The following is a 16270-nucleotide window of genomic DNA, read 5'->3' as shown; positions in this document are numbered from 1 at the left end:
AAAATACATTGATTTTAAGCAGAAAAAAAGGTTCCACTAAAGAAAGTCTCCAAAAAGGTGGTTGAAAAGGGTCCTGAAGTAGTCCCACCACCTAAAGGTAACTTTCCCCCTCTTATTTTTAAAAAAATCCTCTTTAAAAATAGTAACATTCCTGTGTGGAAAAAAGACAGTGTGTTTCTAATTACCTTGAATTAGTAAATCTGTTTGATTTTTGTGTTTATGTTAGAGACATGTATATTTAAAATCCAAGATGGTTAGAACTACTTAAAAAAGTAATTTCTTCAAACCATCTATGAGGGTGAAACAATTATCTGTTAACATGGAAGGCACCTTGCAGTTTCCAAGCTATGATATGAATAATACATTTTATGATTCTTAAGTTCCTGAGGTGCTGCCAGAGAAGCCCGAAAAGATCAAAATAACACCCATGGCAAGGAGAGAAGGGGTTCATGAGGAAAAGAAAAAAATATATGCAGAGCCCAGAGAACCTTATGAAGAATGGGAGGAAGATTATGGAGAAGATCATGACTTTTATCTCAAGGAAGAAGGCTATGATGAAGGAAAAGATGAATGGGAAGAAGCTTACAAGAAAAGAGAAGTGATTTATGAAGAAAAACGCGTAATTCATGAAGAAGGTATTTTAATCATCAGATAATTTTATTTCTTCTCTTCCTGTATCTACTATTAAGACCCAAAAATTTTGAGCCACATGACATTTTTTTTGACTTTTTGTTTGTTTGTTTGTTTGTTTTACAATAATCCAATATTCTCCCAACTGGGAGAATAGCGTTTGATAAGACAAGGACTCTGGTATGACAAGGTGTAGATGCATAAAGAAATGGATACAGTATAATTCTCTCTTACTCTACTGATTGGGATATCTTTAAAACATAGAACAAGTTAGTATTTTTTAAGGTTTTGTGTACATTAGGTCTTTGAAGCATTTCTTGTGTCATTTTCATGTATTCTAGATGAACTTGACTTATTTTAAAATTGCCTCCTATGAGAAAACATCTAATTTGGAAATAAGCAGAAAGTTTTACTGAAAAAATTGAATCTCAAAAACTGTGTTTTTCAACTTCATAAACCTATAATGGTATAACTAATAACTTTATAGAATGCGTTTCTCATACTTAGACAATGTTATCATTTTTAAAGTGGTTGGAGTTCCTAAGAAGCCTGTGCCTGAGCAAAAGCCACCAGCAATTACAGCTGAAAAGAAGGAAAAGAAAGATGTAACAGTTCATAAAAGTATGACTTTCCTGTCAAGCTGACAGGAACATATAGATTAATATCTCTGATACATCTCATTAGAGCTGAACTGTGGTGTTTATTCACCTTTTCTTGAAAATGAGAGAATTCTTTTTATTTTGGACAGTGATATGAGCAAGGCTCATGACAACTCTTCTTACTCTCCCATCTTGTATTTTTGAAGGGAGAAAATAGTGGCAATGGTGGTTGAAGAAAACCATGAGTTGCTGGCAAAACTAAACTGAGTTTTAGTGATCTTTCTTGCCAGCCCATGCTTTGGGCATGGTTGGTGCTCTTGAGCCAGTGAATGCTTCACTTCTGTGAAGTGTCCTCACATTTATATCATTTCAATATCTCTCAAAGGAGGTTGGGCTGATCACCTTTTTCCTAAATGCTGCCACTATTCACTACCAGTGAACAATCCACTGAACAACACACAGGATGTGCAAATGCTATAAAATACTAAACAAGAAAATAGCCATTTCTACCTGGTTTGTGTCTCGGAAATAATTTGCAAGATGATTTAAACAGTAAACGTATGTGAATCACTTACAGTTGTCAAGAAACCTGTTGATGAAAAAGTGGAGGCAACCACTCAGAGAGTTGCAGAAGAAAAAGTCGAACGGGTTGAGGGTAACTACAGTTTGATTGCCTTAATGTCATCTTTACATGAAAGTAGTGGCTGTTACTTATCTGATCTGCATATGCTTTTTCTTCAGCTAACACGTCAGAAACCTTCTGTTAAAGCTTTTGCTAAATTTTATAAAAGGAAGATGAAAAGCATTTTAGGGGAAAATACTAAATGCAGCTGCTATCTACAAATGCTTTATGAAAGGAAGTGAGGGCAAATTTGTACTGGATGAAACAGTATGTTTCAGTCTATGCTGAAGATGCAAAATCCTCAGATTTCCACCTAAACCTCTCTACCAGAATGCCTTTGTTAAGTGTTCAGTTATTAAATAAATATTTATTGTTATTCTCTTGCTTACTACCTCCTCTAGTGTAGCATTTCCCATTCTGCAGCTGGAGCACTCTGGACTGCAGTTCAATATGTCAGGATATGCCTGGGTACTAAACGCTCTGAGTTACATAACCCCTTTAGAAAGTTGCAATAAAAAGAAGCAAACACATTTGTTCTGCTGCTTCGCATGATTCCAAAGAGCCTGATTTAGCTAGTGAGTTAGATTATGTTTGTTGTTTTTGAAACATCATTGCCAGGTAGCTGTAGACTTATTTGATCTCTTTGCTAAATATATGACCTAGTAACAAAATGTTACTACCAACAGTTACCAAGAAAGTTCTACCACCAAAGCCTACCCAAATGATCATTGAGGAAAAAGTTATGAAAAAAGAAGGTAAAGATCAGCATCTTTCAACTGCAGTTTGCATTTTCTCGAGCACCCTGTGTGTTCTTGTGCTTCATGTTCTTGTGCTTCTTGTGAATATGTAGAACTGTGTGTATCTGCTTGGATGTATTATACTAGTCATACTGTGACTATTCTCAGTGTTTAAATAGTAATATGTACCATGCCTTTATTTCTCACAATGTATATTTTTAATTTGTTTGTGGCAAGCCTTTTCATTCTTGTTTAAACAGCATACAGGATATTGCAGTGTAATTTAGCTTCTTCATCTATTCTGCCTGCTGGTCTGTGCTTGCAAAATTATGGCCAGTGCACCAGAATTTCTTTGAAGAGCTGCCTTTGGAATTCTTTTTATATACTAATTCCAAAAGCCTGTGCATGCATTACTTTCAAACTTGGGGGTTAAAAGTGTCTCTAGTCCTTAACAGATACTAGATATTTATTACCTTTGTATGCTTCTTTTTTATTCAGTATTCTAGAATATGAATACTGGCTGTCTAAATATGTCATCTAAGCCTTAAATGTGCTATACAGATGCAGATTTGAGGAAAATTCACATGCTGACTACCACTAATGTGGTTCTAGAATATAAAATACTAAAACAAAATCCTATCTTTAAAGTACCGACAGTAGAAACACGGACTGTTTCAGAAGAAAAGATGTCAGTTTCTGTCCATGAAGAAGAGCATTCATATGTCCCAGGTATGTAAAAACAAATATCTGAGCACCCAAACAATCTTTCTAATACTAGATTTTCTTTTAATTTATTTGTATGTATGCCAAATTACATATTTAGACACATATTTGTCTTTCAATATGCATTGCTTTCTTTTGTTCATCGTGTTACGTAACATCAGCTTTCTTTAGATTAATAGATGTCCAGTTTTCAACTCTTGTTTAATTATTTAAATGTGCTTCTTTTGAAGAACCAGCAGAGCATGAGAAAACAGTTGAAGAAAGATTCTTTGAAGCTGTTTACTCAATTGAAGGTAGATTAATTAAGAATGAGATGTTAATATTTAAGATTTTAAAGACAATTTGACTCTGTAGTTAATCAAAACCCATTGTAAGATTTGCACATGCTATTGGTTTTCTGGATGGCATTTTTAGTGACTTTTGTGTGCTGGCTATGCATAATATCTTCTTAAAAGCTTTTCTGATTTAGTATGGACATCAATATTTCAAGTCTCCAAATTTAATATCTTGAAAATTCCTATTGTAGCACATAAGGAAGTCAAAGAGGGGAAAGTCATTTCTACAGAATTCGAGATACCTCATATTGAAGGTGAATAAAGTCTTTGTATTCTCCTGTGCTCCATATCTCTGAACTTTCATGTTATCTGCCTCTATCACTCTTTCCCAAAGGATAGCATATAAGATCTGAGGTCTTTCTATCTCTCTATGGCTCTATTGTCAAAAGTCAAGCCCTATTGCATTTCTGAATCTATTCTTCTTTAACACTGTTTTAAATAATTCTTTGAGCAAGTCTTTTTGGGATCGGCATATTGTATCTGCTTGATAAACCAGAACATTTTTAGACATATAATCTTTGGTTGTCCAGTGTGCTTAAAGTAGCCTACTGTGATGTACCAAATATTTGTACTGTCTCCTAAGTGTTCATCACCTGTCTCTTTAAAGTGCCTGAGATACCAAAGAGGCATGTTCCTGAAGAAAGAAAACCTATTCCAGTCCCTAAGAAAGAGGTTCCACCAGCTAAAGGTATTTCTGCAGTCCTACTGGAAAAAAACCATGCCAACAAACAAAACAAACACAAATTATCTTTTATGATATTATTTTTCACATTTTCTTGAATAGATTCATGAATTTACTCTCTATGCGGTTTTAGTTTTGCATTATATCCTTATCTCCATATACATTGTCTGATTTTGCATTATTTCCCTACTTTTTCATTTCTGCTAAAATTTATCTTACATCTTGCATTTGTCTCAGTTTTGGCCCTTTCTTTTCGTAACAAACTTGTGCTTGTTTCTGTTTAGGTTGTGTGACTTTTACAGACTAGAGCAGGGTGTTCTTACTTCAGCAGAGTGCCATTTAAGGTGGTAGTGCAGGAATATTAACATTGGATTTTTATCCTATATCATACTTTCTTCGCTGTTTAGTTCACTGTACGTCCAAAAGGTTGAACATGGTCGTTTGTTGTGGTGCTCAGCTCCTTGTTCAGACTGTATGTTATACAAAGCAATCTTGGATTATTGAAATCTGTTATAAGTGCTTCAAAAACTAAAGCTATCTTGCTTTGATAATGTTTTCAAAGTGCCTGAAGTACCTAAGAAACCTGTTCCAGAAAAGAAAGTTTCTGTTGCTAAAAAGGAGGTGGCTCCCCCAGAAAAAGGTACAACATCTTTTGAATGTGGGCTTCAAACAGTTCTGTACTACTGTGCCCCTTCTCCTAAGTACTGTTCACTACTCATTATAAGCATAAGATAAACACGGGCTCTGTGTGTTATATTGTTTGTCTGTGTTTGTCTAAGACAAACTCAAAAGACTTAGAAAGATTACTTAAACAAATTCTATTACCTTTGAAGTTTCTGAAGTACCAAAAATATTCCTGTGTCTGAAGAAAAAGTATGTTTCTGTTCCCAAAGAAGAAGCCAAAACTATACTTACTGATCTTTTTAAATTTTTTTGTTAGCCTGTGTGTAAATATACTTGTGTTTGAAATTGTTTTTTCATCTATAGTTCTCTGTATATATAGAACAGAATTTAAAGCTAGGTAATGTACTTGAGCAGGTCTTTCTTCAGTTAAGTAATCAGTTTTAAAGCACTTGACAGGCTTACAGAAACTGGTTTGATATTTTATTTCTTTTTCAAATTAATGTTGCTCTTGTCTCCTACCTTCTGTGTTAAATGTATGAATGTGTTATGTTGCGTGTCTTAATATTCTTGTCAATGGAGTAATGAATACCGTATGACTCCAATAAATCTTTGAAATACAGAATTCAGTTATCTTACATTTTATCTTTTTTAAGTGCCAGAGGTGCCTAAGAGAGCCCCCCCTGAGAAAAAAATTGCTGTTCCAAAAAGAGAGGAAGCTCCAGCACCTAAAGGTACACATAAATAAATACCACTTTTCTTGCTGTCTTCAGTATCTTGTTTAGGTCCAGTTTTGGTTCTGATTGTTAAGGGATTCTGGTTTTAGTTAGCTACATGCTGTAGATGCAGTCTTGAAACACCTGTAATTTTAGTTAATACTTTTATATCTCTGAAGTGCCAGAAGAACCTAAGAAACCAGCTCCAGAAGAATAGTAGTGGCAGCTCCAGCTACAAAAGATACAATATTTTTCATGTTAATATAATTTATTGTAGTCTTGTAGAATATTGCATTTCTTAGCTCATTCAGCTGTTGTTTTTTGTAAGCAAATTGTGTCCATGTGTACTCTTTTTAAATGATACATTTCTGTTATGTGATGCTTTTGCCAGTTTTGCACTTTATAGGTCCTAAAACTAAACGCTTTTTTTAAGTGCCTGCAGTTCCTAAGAAACCTGTCTCTAAGGAAAAAGTATCCCCTGATGTTCCTAAAAAAGTTGAGGCTCCTCCAGCTAAAGGTATGCTTTCCAGTAGAGTGAAAGAATATGCTGTTTCTCAGTGTGTGTATGTTGTGTATTGTTACTGGTCATTGATTTGTGCTTTCCCTGTGAAATCTGCTGTTCTGATTTAGTGACAACAAATCAATGCAGTATGTTCTACATGTTGTAAAATGCTTAGAAAAATATAATTTCTAAATATTGGATCTCTGTAATGTGTTCTGTGCTCAGCATCCTCGAGCAATTCTTTGGAAACTTATAGTGCTTTGCAACATTGCTCTCACAATGGAGTTTTAAAAGCATACATTTAAATTATTGTCTTTCAAAGTACCTGAAGTGCAGAAGAAAGCCACTTTTGAAGAAAGAATATTTATTACAGAAGAAAGAATGTCTGTTGCAATTCCAGAGGAAATCCCATCTCCTGAAGGTACACTATAGACATAGGATAGTGAGAAACTGGTGGTTTCTCTACAAGTCTGTCATTCTAAGGTGAAGATAAAAAATAGTTATACTCTATGATTTTTATGTTGAACCTTTTACAGACTTGCAGGCACTTAAGAGCCCCTTGAGTGCCATTTACCATTTCACTCTTGATCCCATGCCATTGACAATGGAAACTCTGCCACTGAATACAGTGATCTTCAAATCAGGTTCTCATTAAATCATAGTGAGAATTATGGATATATAGTATTGAGATCAGACTCTGCTATTTAGGACTGTAAACATCCATTTATCATACTCCCTATAAAGTGCTCTGTAGACCTGCAGTTAGCAATACAGTTTCTCTCTGAAGTGTTAGCTGCTTGTCTGCTCATTTAATTGACATTCTCAAACTCAGGGAAGGTTAAGATTAGTTGCTTTAAATTAGTATAATTACACAAAATATCTGCTTCAAGATAGCTGAAATCAACATTTTGACTGGTTTTATATGCCATTAATAACTAGACAGTCAAGCCAATTTATATATTCTATTAAAAAGCATAAATGAGTTTTAAAAATCAGATATGGAAGTCACTTATCTAACTTATGAACATGCAAATATCTATTCATACGGATACATGCACTTTAATTTCTGTTTCTTTTGAAAATTGACCTTTTAACCCAGAGGAAGTTGATGCTTTCCATGATACAGTCACAGTGTTAGATTTACATGTGCCAGACTTTGCTTTCAGTTCTTGACCTACCCTTCTCATCTTATTCCTGTCCATTTTACTTTCATGTAGATGGATAAAGGAGCAATCTCTTAATTCTTTGATTGTTGTTGTCTCTCCCTAAGATGTGATGGGGAAGTTTGGGAGCTGAGTCACTGAAGGATATTTGAGAGATAGAACAGCACAAAATTGGATACATGGGTCATGGACAAATCATATCATTTAGAACAAACCATACATATATGTCTGCATATGCAGCACTTTCTGTATTGTATTTATATCTGTCATTGTCGTACAGGACTTATAAGAATCGGGCTTCATCTTCACGTATTGATCTCTCTCTCCATTCATACATCCACCAAAAATATTAAAACTAATAATTTTCTTTAAAGAACAAACAGTTGAAGAATGGACTGAAGAAGACATGGAGGAAGTATCTATTTCCTTTCACAGAGAAGAGATTTCTGAAGGTATGACCACAATTCAGGAATACTGGGCAAAAACCGAAACTTATTTTTGTTCCTAACAAAAAGTTATTTTTGATTTTCACCAAGAATTGTGTGAATTAATATCTCCTCTCTTCTTAAAGAAAAAAAAATTGCTAGTATAAAAAAAAGTTAGATATCTTACAAACTTTGATACTAAGAATATCTATTACTTGCTTTTGAACAGTGTAGTAGTTCATCTTGTTTTAAAATAATGAAGCATATCTTTGATACCAAGAATTATCAGCTCTTTTTTATTAGAAAAACTCTGTTGGAAGTTCATGTGCCACCAGGTGGTATGCAGGAAATATAAGTCCTCTAGAATATCATAGTGTACTCTGGTTCCTTAGACTATTTAATCATAAAATAACTAAATTATCTCCGGCTGTAAGTTTACTGGTCAAGGGAGGTAACATAGTGACTGACTCAATTGCAATTTACAAGTGACGCTGTTGAAAGCATTGTCAAGTTAGCATTGTCCCTTAGTTAGTAATGGGAATTTCTTGGTATTTGAAAGAAAAGCTTTCTCAAAACTAGTAAAATTCCAATGACTCCCTGCCAGCAACCAGAGCACTGGGCTGGACCCACTCCCATGCTAATGCTTTCCCGGGGGATGGCTGCATTGGGATGCTCAACAGCCCACTCCTGCTAACTCACAAAATTCCTAAATTCCCACAGGAGTGAACTAGTTGACAATGAAATGGAAGGTGTTGATGTAGTTCTTCAAATGCTGAGCGTTTTCAAATTCCACAGAAGTACAAGATGAGAGCTCAATCTCAGTTTCATTTCACAGGTGTTAGTAAAGCAGGCTGCTTGTTCTTGTCTCACAAACACTTCATTGCTTACCAGGGCTTTTAAGACAGTGATAGATGTCAAATACTTAGGTATTTTTTTACTTTGCTTTTTTTTTAAGTGTCTGAAGAGCAGTCTTACTACATAGAGGAGAGGGTAACTGTTCCTAAAAGAGAGGAAGCCCCACCCACTAAAGGTATACATTCTTATAATTAAAAATATTGGCTGTTTCATCATCGTATGTTGCTGATATGTGTTTATGTTCATTTGTGGCTTTTCACAATAAGGAAATGTGTGCATGTTACAGTGATGCTATTCCTCTTTCTAAGACTATGTATGGTAATCTTTTAAAGTGCCTGAGAAGCATAGGAGAGTTGTCCCTGAACCAAAAGTTACACCTGCCCCTAAGAAGGCTCCAGGAGTTAAAGGTACAAAACAGTTCCTCATCTGGGTGATGGATCTTCGAGGGGACTGTATTTGTTTTACTGTCTTGTTTGTATGTGTTGATGTGAGTAATACCTGCTGCCAGTGATTAATGGTTGTCTCAGATTTCATCTTGTACTATGAAAAATACTGGTTTTGTTCATTTGGTAAGGAACATTGTGATCTAGCAGATAATTACAAGTATTGCGCCTTAATAGTATTTCTTGTCTTCCTTCTTATCTTACCCATGTTTCTAAAGTTCCTGAAGTTCACAAGAAAGCAGCACCTGAAGAAAAAGTACTTGTCCCTGTGCCTGAAAAAATGAAGGCTCCACGAGCAAGAGGTATATCTGTGGTTTGTTCCTGCTGCAAGAAATACATTCTTGTCCTGCATTCTGTCTTTAACATATCCACATGTTGACAAAAATCTATCTCATATATCGTATTTCTTAAACATTAAATGTACTTAAGTCTATTTGTCTACAGTGTGGCCTATGGCCTGTGTTTTGATTAGATTTATGTGTTATTTTGTCTTTTATCTTATGCCTGTTGGTGAAAATCAAACTCTCTAAAGTTACACAATCTTTTTTAAGAACCTGCAGAAGAACAGGTGCCCACTTTTGAGATACAAGTTGAAGAACCTCCATCAACCAAAGGTAAAAATCCTTAGAATAGTTTTATTATTATGGACATGTTTGTTTGTTTTCTTGTTTCACTTGGCAGTATTTCTGTTTAAGCATTTTTGTTTGTTAGTATCTGTAACCCCTGTCTCCTTTCTTTTGACTATTTACTCATCTTTGTGCTATGTCTGTAAAGAACACTCTTCTGCAGAATCTCAGTTTTGTTGCTGAAGTTTACCTTGCATTTTCTTTTTTTAAAAATAATCAGATTGAGTAGATAATATTTTAATATGTTTGCATTTTAAATATTGCAATTAAGTATTCCTATTATTTTCAAGTGACTAAAATGCACAGGAAAATTGTAACAGAAGAAAAAGTTGCAGTTGCTAAAAAAGAGGAGGCCCCACCAAAAAGAGGTATATGATTTTTTTGGATCTATACAAGAAATCTTGTTTCAGAACACTAATATAAATTTATGATGTCTGATTGTTTAACACACAAGCTGTAATGTTCAGTGTTTTCTGTCTCTTTACTTGACTTACAGAAATGTCAAATCTCTTCATTTGTATTTTTGTCATCTGATGCTTTTCATAAACCAAAATTAATTAAAAATCTTTTAAAATCAACTTTTTTAAAAAAAAATGCCAACAGTGCCCAAGAAGCCTGTTCCAGAAGAGAAGGTACCTGTTCCAATTTCACGGAAAGTGGCAGCTTCACCTGATAAAGGTATAAAAGTTCTTTTGAAACTAGAGAAGGCTTCTAAATATCAGGTGTCTATGTGCACCATACTCACCATCAGCCTGGTTAATCAAATCCCAATCTCTCCTGACTTGATTATAAATGGAAAGGACATTTTGTCATCTTCCCTGCAACAGAATGTAGAAGGTGTCACACATCTGTATTTCATTTTCTTGCCACTATTTAGCTTCATTGATCACTGAGTCTGCCTAAGAAGTTCAGAAAGCTGACCAAAGACATTTACTCAGTGAAGAAGTTAAATAAATATGAACACATTTAGAAAGAAACTATCAGTGCTTTATAGCATTATCAATATTCAGTGAAGGGTTTCAAACTTAAAAATATGTCTTTTGTTTCTGTCATTTGCTCGTGTTTGGCATGTGATCTTGTTACATATACTGTATGTGTGGCGTTCTGTGGTTTAATTCTATTTCTGAAGAGCCTAGAAGCAAATTATTTGCACTTTACTTTCACTCAATCATTCCATCTTACTTCATGACATGTGAATGTGCTGTTTGCTTTTTGATGTGTTTTAATGTTAAATGTATTATTTTAGTAGGTATTATTGTAGTATTTACGTATAGTTCTGCTGTTACTAAAATTGCACATAGTGGTTTCATAGCGTCTAATTTATTACTGGAACCCCCCAAAGCAGTGATCTTCAAAATACTTAGTGCATATCTAGGTAATATGCATTAAAGCTCCTGGTGGTCATTTTCTCTCTTAAATGTCTTAATGTGTGTATTTCTGGTGTGATTGTTGTGTTTATTATAAATATCTTTGCCTTGTAAATGTATACCATTTCCCCATAATTGTTTGTCTACAATTCTTTTGTATGAACTTCAGAAAAATGTGTGCTTTCTTTTAGAAGTTAGTATTCTTACAATTAATATCTTTAAAGTGCCAGAAGTACCGAAGAAAGTTGCCAGAGAAGAAAGAGTATCCATTGCTGTTCCAAAAAGAAAAGTATCTCCACCACCAGAAGGTACTCCTGCCCATGGATTCATATCTGAACAGCCTGTCCTCATACAATACCATCAGAGCTTCAAGCCAGCTGGTCTGATGCCTTTCTTGAAGTTCTAATGTTAGAAGCATAGAGTCATTTATGTTGGAAAACAACCTTAAGATCATCAAGTCAAATCATTAACCTAAAACTACCAAATCCACAACTGTGTTCCACCTTAGTCCTGAGGGAACCTTACTTAACAGAGTCTTTGAGAAACACTAGAGATGTGTTTTTCCTCAATATATCTGGGAATGGGAAGTGTCAGGAAATAATAACTAGTTTTCTAAGAAACCCCATATAGATTGTTATGTACATTATATTGCACCAGAAAAAAATATTAACATTAGATCCTGTCTTTAAAGTGCCAACAGAAGAAGAACACTGGGCTATGTCAGAGGAACTATCTATTTCTCTTCACACAGAAAAGGAGATTTCATACACAGGTATGTGTTCCCCATTCAGACAAAACAGGGGAGCCTCTTCCTACATTTATGTTAACATGCTTTCTTCTTCTGAAAAGAAAATTTGGCCCTTCATGTTCTGTGACAGGAGTTCTTCACCTAAGTCGGAAGGCCAAAGAAAAATGCTTTACCTCTGCTGTTGCCTGTCTGAATGAAGCACTTAATCCTGTGGCAGCACAAGGGCTTTGAAAAAGTCTGCTGCTTTGAAAGAAAAGTCATAACTTTGTCACTTTTTGAGGAAATCAATTGATTTGTGGAAAATGAACCACAAGATGCCTCATTCTTACTGCTTTCAGATCTGCTGTTGTTGATAAACAGAGTTATCATATTCAAATTATGAAAGATTAATACAGTTGCATCAGTGTGAAGTTAAATACTCCATTTCATCTCTCTATTGGGAATGACAGGGGGATAGGCAGATTATGGGTACTAAGAAAAGGGTGGAAGAAGATCTTTGACAGGCTTTCTGTAAGGCAGGAATAATATGCCGGCTTGTCTGCCAAAAAAACCCAGGACATTCTGTCAAAACAGAAGGACATTAAATACAACAAATTCTCCCATGGGATACTAAATTGAGGTGTTGTAGCTAGGACAAAGGAATCCAAAGGAACCTGAGCTTCCTGGCAAGAGTGATCATGCACAAGGCAGGTTTTATTATTAAATCAACCAAAGTTATCAGTTCCAATCACTTTTAGTTTAAGATTTCAAATGCAGATACACCTGGCACTTAAAAGGAAACACAAAGCAGGGCTTTGCCAGAAAATACTTAAGGAGGTGATCAGTCTTCACAGAATAACAGTTAGTAAGCATCAAGACTTGTGGCATCCATGTGCCTATGCTCACTGTACCTTGTCATGAAATAAGCATGGAGAAGTTCTCAAATCTGTCACTGACAGAATGGATTCCACCTCTGAAAGGAAATCAGAAAAGATCGCCAATCTGTTGAGAAAATGCCGAAGTTATTCTCTAACTTGGCAAGTCTAGTAGTCTTCCAGACATCAAAATGCTATGATAACTTTTTGTGTAGTTTTTGTGAAACTATTTGTGCAAATAGTTTCCAGTTATATTGATCAAAAATTTCCAAAGACACCTGCCTCAGAAGATCCATTCACTGATGTTCTGAAAAAGAGAATACACTGTTGAAACAGAGTGCATTCTTTCCTGAACAAATCATAAGAACTGAAGACGTTCAGACCTCTGTCTTTTGGAAACTTTTCTGCTCTTGTAGGGGATGGCTCCTTGCCACTTCATGAAGCAGTGGAAGAAGCAGGAGTCATTTCAGTTGCTATTATCTTAAAACATTTGTTGCTATTCAGTTGAATAGCATCCTAATGACTTCCATAATTACGTCCAATGTCAATAATCACACTTGTCTTTTACACATAACTTTGTATTTGTAAGATATGTTTTTGTGTTTATCTGAAGAATAGTTTTACTTTTCAGCACTGTATAAAAATTCTTAAATGTAAATGTGCTCTATCTTTTAAGTGCCTGATGTACCAGAGAGGGCTGTCATTGAAGAAAGAGTACCAGTGTATCCTCCCAAAAAACTGGCAAGACCACCAGCCAAAGGTATACTGGATAGAGTATTGAAATATGGTGCAAATGTTTTTTGTGTCATATATGTTCTATGTACAGTGAATAGAGACTTGTTTTCTAAGGAATGTTCTTCATTCGGTTTAATTCTTATTTGAAAATGCCTTGTCATTCTTACTATTTTCTAAATTTTAAGATTCTCTTAATCGATATCTTTTTAAGTGCCTGAAGTACGCAAGGCAGTTGTCCGAAAAGAAAAAGTGTATGTTGAAGTTCCTCAGTATGAAGAGGAAGAAGAGATTCCAAAATTCCAAGAGGAAGAAGTCAGCAGGTATGAGAAGGAAGTAATCCATTACAAGGAAGAATTCCACCATTATGAAGAAGTTAGTCACTATGAGGAGGAAGTTGCTCAGTATGAAGAAGTTCCTCAATATGAAGAGGAAGAAGTCACCCATTACGAAGAAGAAGATGCTTATTATGAAGAGGAAGTTCCTCAATATGAAGAGGAAGAGTCAGAAGTTCCCCAGTATGAAGAGGAGGCTCCCCCACCAGTTAGAGGTACAATTCAATTTTTGGATTTATGTGAGAAAAAGTAGTATCTTTTCATTCTGTTTATGTACCAAGCTTCTTTTTCTCAGTATGTTCTAGTGTGCTTTACAATGTGCCTTTTCCAAGATGTTCAGCGATCAGTATATAGTGTAGAAAATGTGATGGCAGTATGTCCATTTTTTACTGGTACCTCTATAAACTTCAGAGTTCTGTGTCATATGTGTTTATTCCTCTTTCATATGAAGTCTATTCTTTCCTAGTCACTAGGAAAATTAAACAGAGCTTTATTTTGCCCACATCTAGGGTCCAATTTGCTGTCAGACTGTGCTTTGAGATACTTAGCACATTAATGAAAATTCTGCAGTCACAGGCAAAAAACATGTTTATTTCAATACATTTTAGTTGATACTTTTGCCTCCCTACAGTTAAGGGGAAAATATCTTAATTTAAGCACAGTCAAGATTTTTTTTTTCAATTTAAGTAAACAATTCATAAACATTGCCATTACCCAAAAAATTGTATTGTAAACTGCTGGGTATTTATACATATCCATAATTCCATGTTTGAAATAAATCAATGAATAATTTGATGTGCTTGTTTTTTATATGTAGAAAGCACTTGGAAATTTCTGAGGAAGAAAATTTAATCAGCAATATATATTCAATACATATGCAAAATTGCATTATTTAACATACCAGATGCAATATATTACATGCCTGAGAAGTAGTAGGATCATAGCTTTAGGGGAAAATAAGGAGTAGCAAAACCACTAAATATCTAAAGAGCTGTTTATTACAATGTTTATAATAAACATCCAAGAATTAGAAGAAAAAAAATGTTTTTGCAAGTTTCCACACCAGGACATTTCTTAAACTTCTTTAATAGCTGGTTCTAAAAAGTCAAACTCTGTCTTAAATCAGTCTTTTGAATCACAAATATGTGGATGAACTTTAAAACATTTTAATTGATGTCCTCAGTGGCTCAGTGGGAAGAGCAGACATAATGGCAGTTAATATAATCTGCTTCCTGTTTTATTTTGTCTTAAAACTCAAACCATGTTAAATCATAGCTATATGTTTTGTGATGTATTTGTGATATATTTGTGATGCTTGCTTGCACATAATGTTCCTGAAGTAAATTCCTAAAAATCGGTGGTATCTTTCAAGTGCCTGAGGTTCCCAAGAAACCTGTTCCAGAGGAAAAAATACCTATTCTGAAGAAAAAAGAAGCTCCTCCAGCAAAAGGTATATATCTTCTCTTCATGTTACCAAGTGTTGTCTGAATATATTTTTCAGATCCCTTGTTACTCTTTTCTGTTCTTTTTTGGTGGGAGATCTTCATATGAAATGTATATGCTGCCGTCTTTTTTTTTTTTTTTCATTTCTGTTTTGAATAGTTTGTGATTTTTTTTTTAACCAAAATAATGTTTTTGAAGTGCCTGAGGTGCCAAAGAAACCTGTACCTGAAAAGAAAGTCCAAGTGCCGAAGAAGGAAGCCCCACCAGCTAAAGGTACATGAACTTGTAATTTGCTGTGATCAGGAAGATCTTCTACATCTCATTTATTTTCTCACTTGTGTTGAGCACTAGGATACTAAAAGGATTGCTGCTTTTAAAAATTGTGGTTCTTTGTTGTTTTGCTCAATTGTTCAGTGTCAGTGGCTTATATGTCATGGTGTTTTAGAATCACATGCCAAGCTCAATTTACATTAATATCTTAGTTCCAGAAGTGCCAAAGAAACCTGTGCCAGAAGAGAAGGTCCCTGTTCTTGTACCAAAAAAGAAGGAAGTTCCATCAGCCAAAGGTATCTCAACTCTTGACTGAATGTCAAAAAAAAAACAAAAAACAAAAGATTAGAAATTGGTGTTTGTTCACCCTTCTTCTTTAATATAATGCAGAGTGACAAGGGTTTCCTGTTCTTGACAGTTTTCTTTGTCATTCCACTTTTTTGATTCATATAATTGTTCTAGATGTTATGAATCAAAAATGAAATTCTTAAACCACAATAATGTCTTTAAAGTGCCTGAAGTACCAAAGAAAGCTGTGCCAGAAGAGAAGATACCTGTCCCAGTACCTAAAAAAGTGGAAGAACGTCCTCGAGCCAAAGGTACACCAGTTCAAGTGTATGATGTTAGTTTTGTTTCTTCAGCTTTAGAAGACTGCAAGTAACTATTCCATTCTTTATTCATGGTAGTGTGTTTGATACCAAGCCACACAAAGACCTGATTGAACAGGACTGTGTGGCCCTTTCTCTTAGTCATTGGTGCTATGTTTATTCTACTCTTGAAAAATGTCTGTGTTTGTTTCTTGTATTGTCTCTGTCTTTTGGATTTTACATATCTAAATTTTT

The 16270-nt window shown here is 34.8% G+C and overlaps 1 protein-coding gene across 1 annotated transcript in view; it reads left to right on the top strand.

The window, feature by feature from the left end:
* TTN (titin) overlaps positions 1 to 16270 on the top strand; it is a 245604-nt gene that overhangs the window by 94425 nt on the left and 134909 nt on the right. Inside the window, 27 exon segments of the mRNA XM_030454664.1 lie at positions 20 to 97; positions 381 to 635; positions 1159 to 1251; positions 1807 to 1884; positions 2538 to 2606; positions 3237 to 3317; positions 3542 to 3604; positions 3838 to 3900; positions 4254 to 4334; positions 4891 to 4968; positions 5606 to 5683; positions 6099 to 6182; positions 6490 to 6588; positions 7705 to 7782; positions 8711 to 8785; positions 8943 to 9017; positions 9272 to 9355; positions 9605 to 9667; positions 9970 to 10047; positions 10283 to 10516; positions 11238 to 11354; positions 13325 to 13408; positions 13595 to 13930; positions 15088 to 15165; positions 15357 to 15431; positions 15641 to 15717; positions 15847 to 16081. Coding sequence (XP_030310524.1) covers positions 20 to 97; positions 381 to 635; positions 1159 to 1251; positions 1807 to 1884; positions 2538 to 2606; positions 3237 to 3317; positions 3542 to 3604; positions 3838 to 3900; positions 4254 to 4334; positions 4891 to 4968; positions 5606 to 5683; positions 6099 to 6182; positions 6490 to 6588; positions 7705 to 7782; positions 8711 to 8785; positions 8943 to 9017; positions 9272 to 9355; positions 9605 to 9667; positions 9970 to 10047; positions 10283 to 10516; positions 11238 to 11354; positions 13325 to 13408; positions 13595 to 13930; positions 15088 to 15165; positions 15357 to 15431; positions 15641 to 15717; positions 15847 to 16081 — 2889 coding nt within the window.

The sequence above is a fragment of the Calypte anna genome, chromosome 7 (genome assembly GCF_003957555.1).
Source record: "Calypte anna isolate BGI_N300 chromosome 7, bCalAnn1_v1.p, whole genome shotgun sequence".
Taxonomy (NCBI): domain Eukaryota; kingdom Metazoa; phylum Chordata; class Aves; order Apodiformes; family Trochilidae; genus Calypte; species Calypte anna.
Note: the sequence above shows the minus strand (reverse complement) of the source record. Positions and strands in the feature narration are given on the sequence as shown.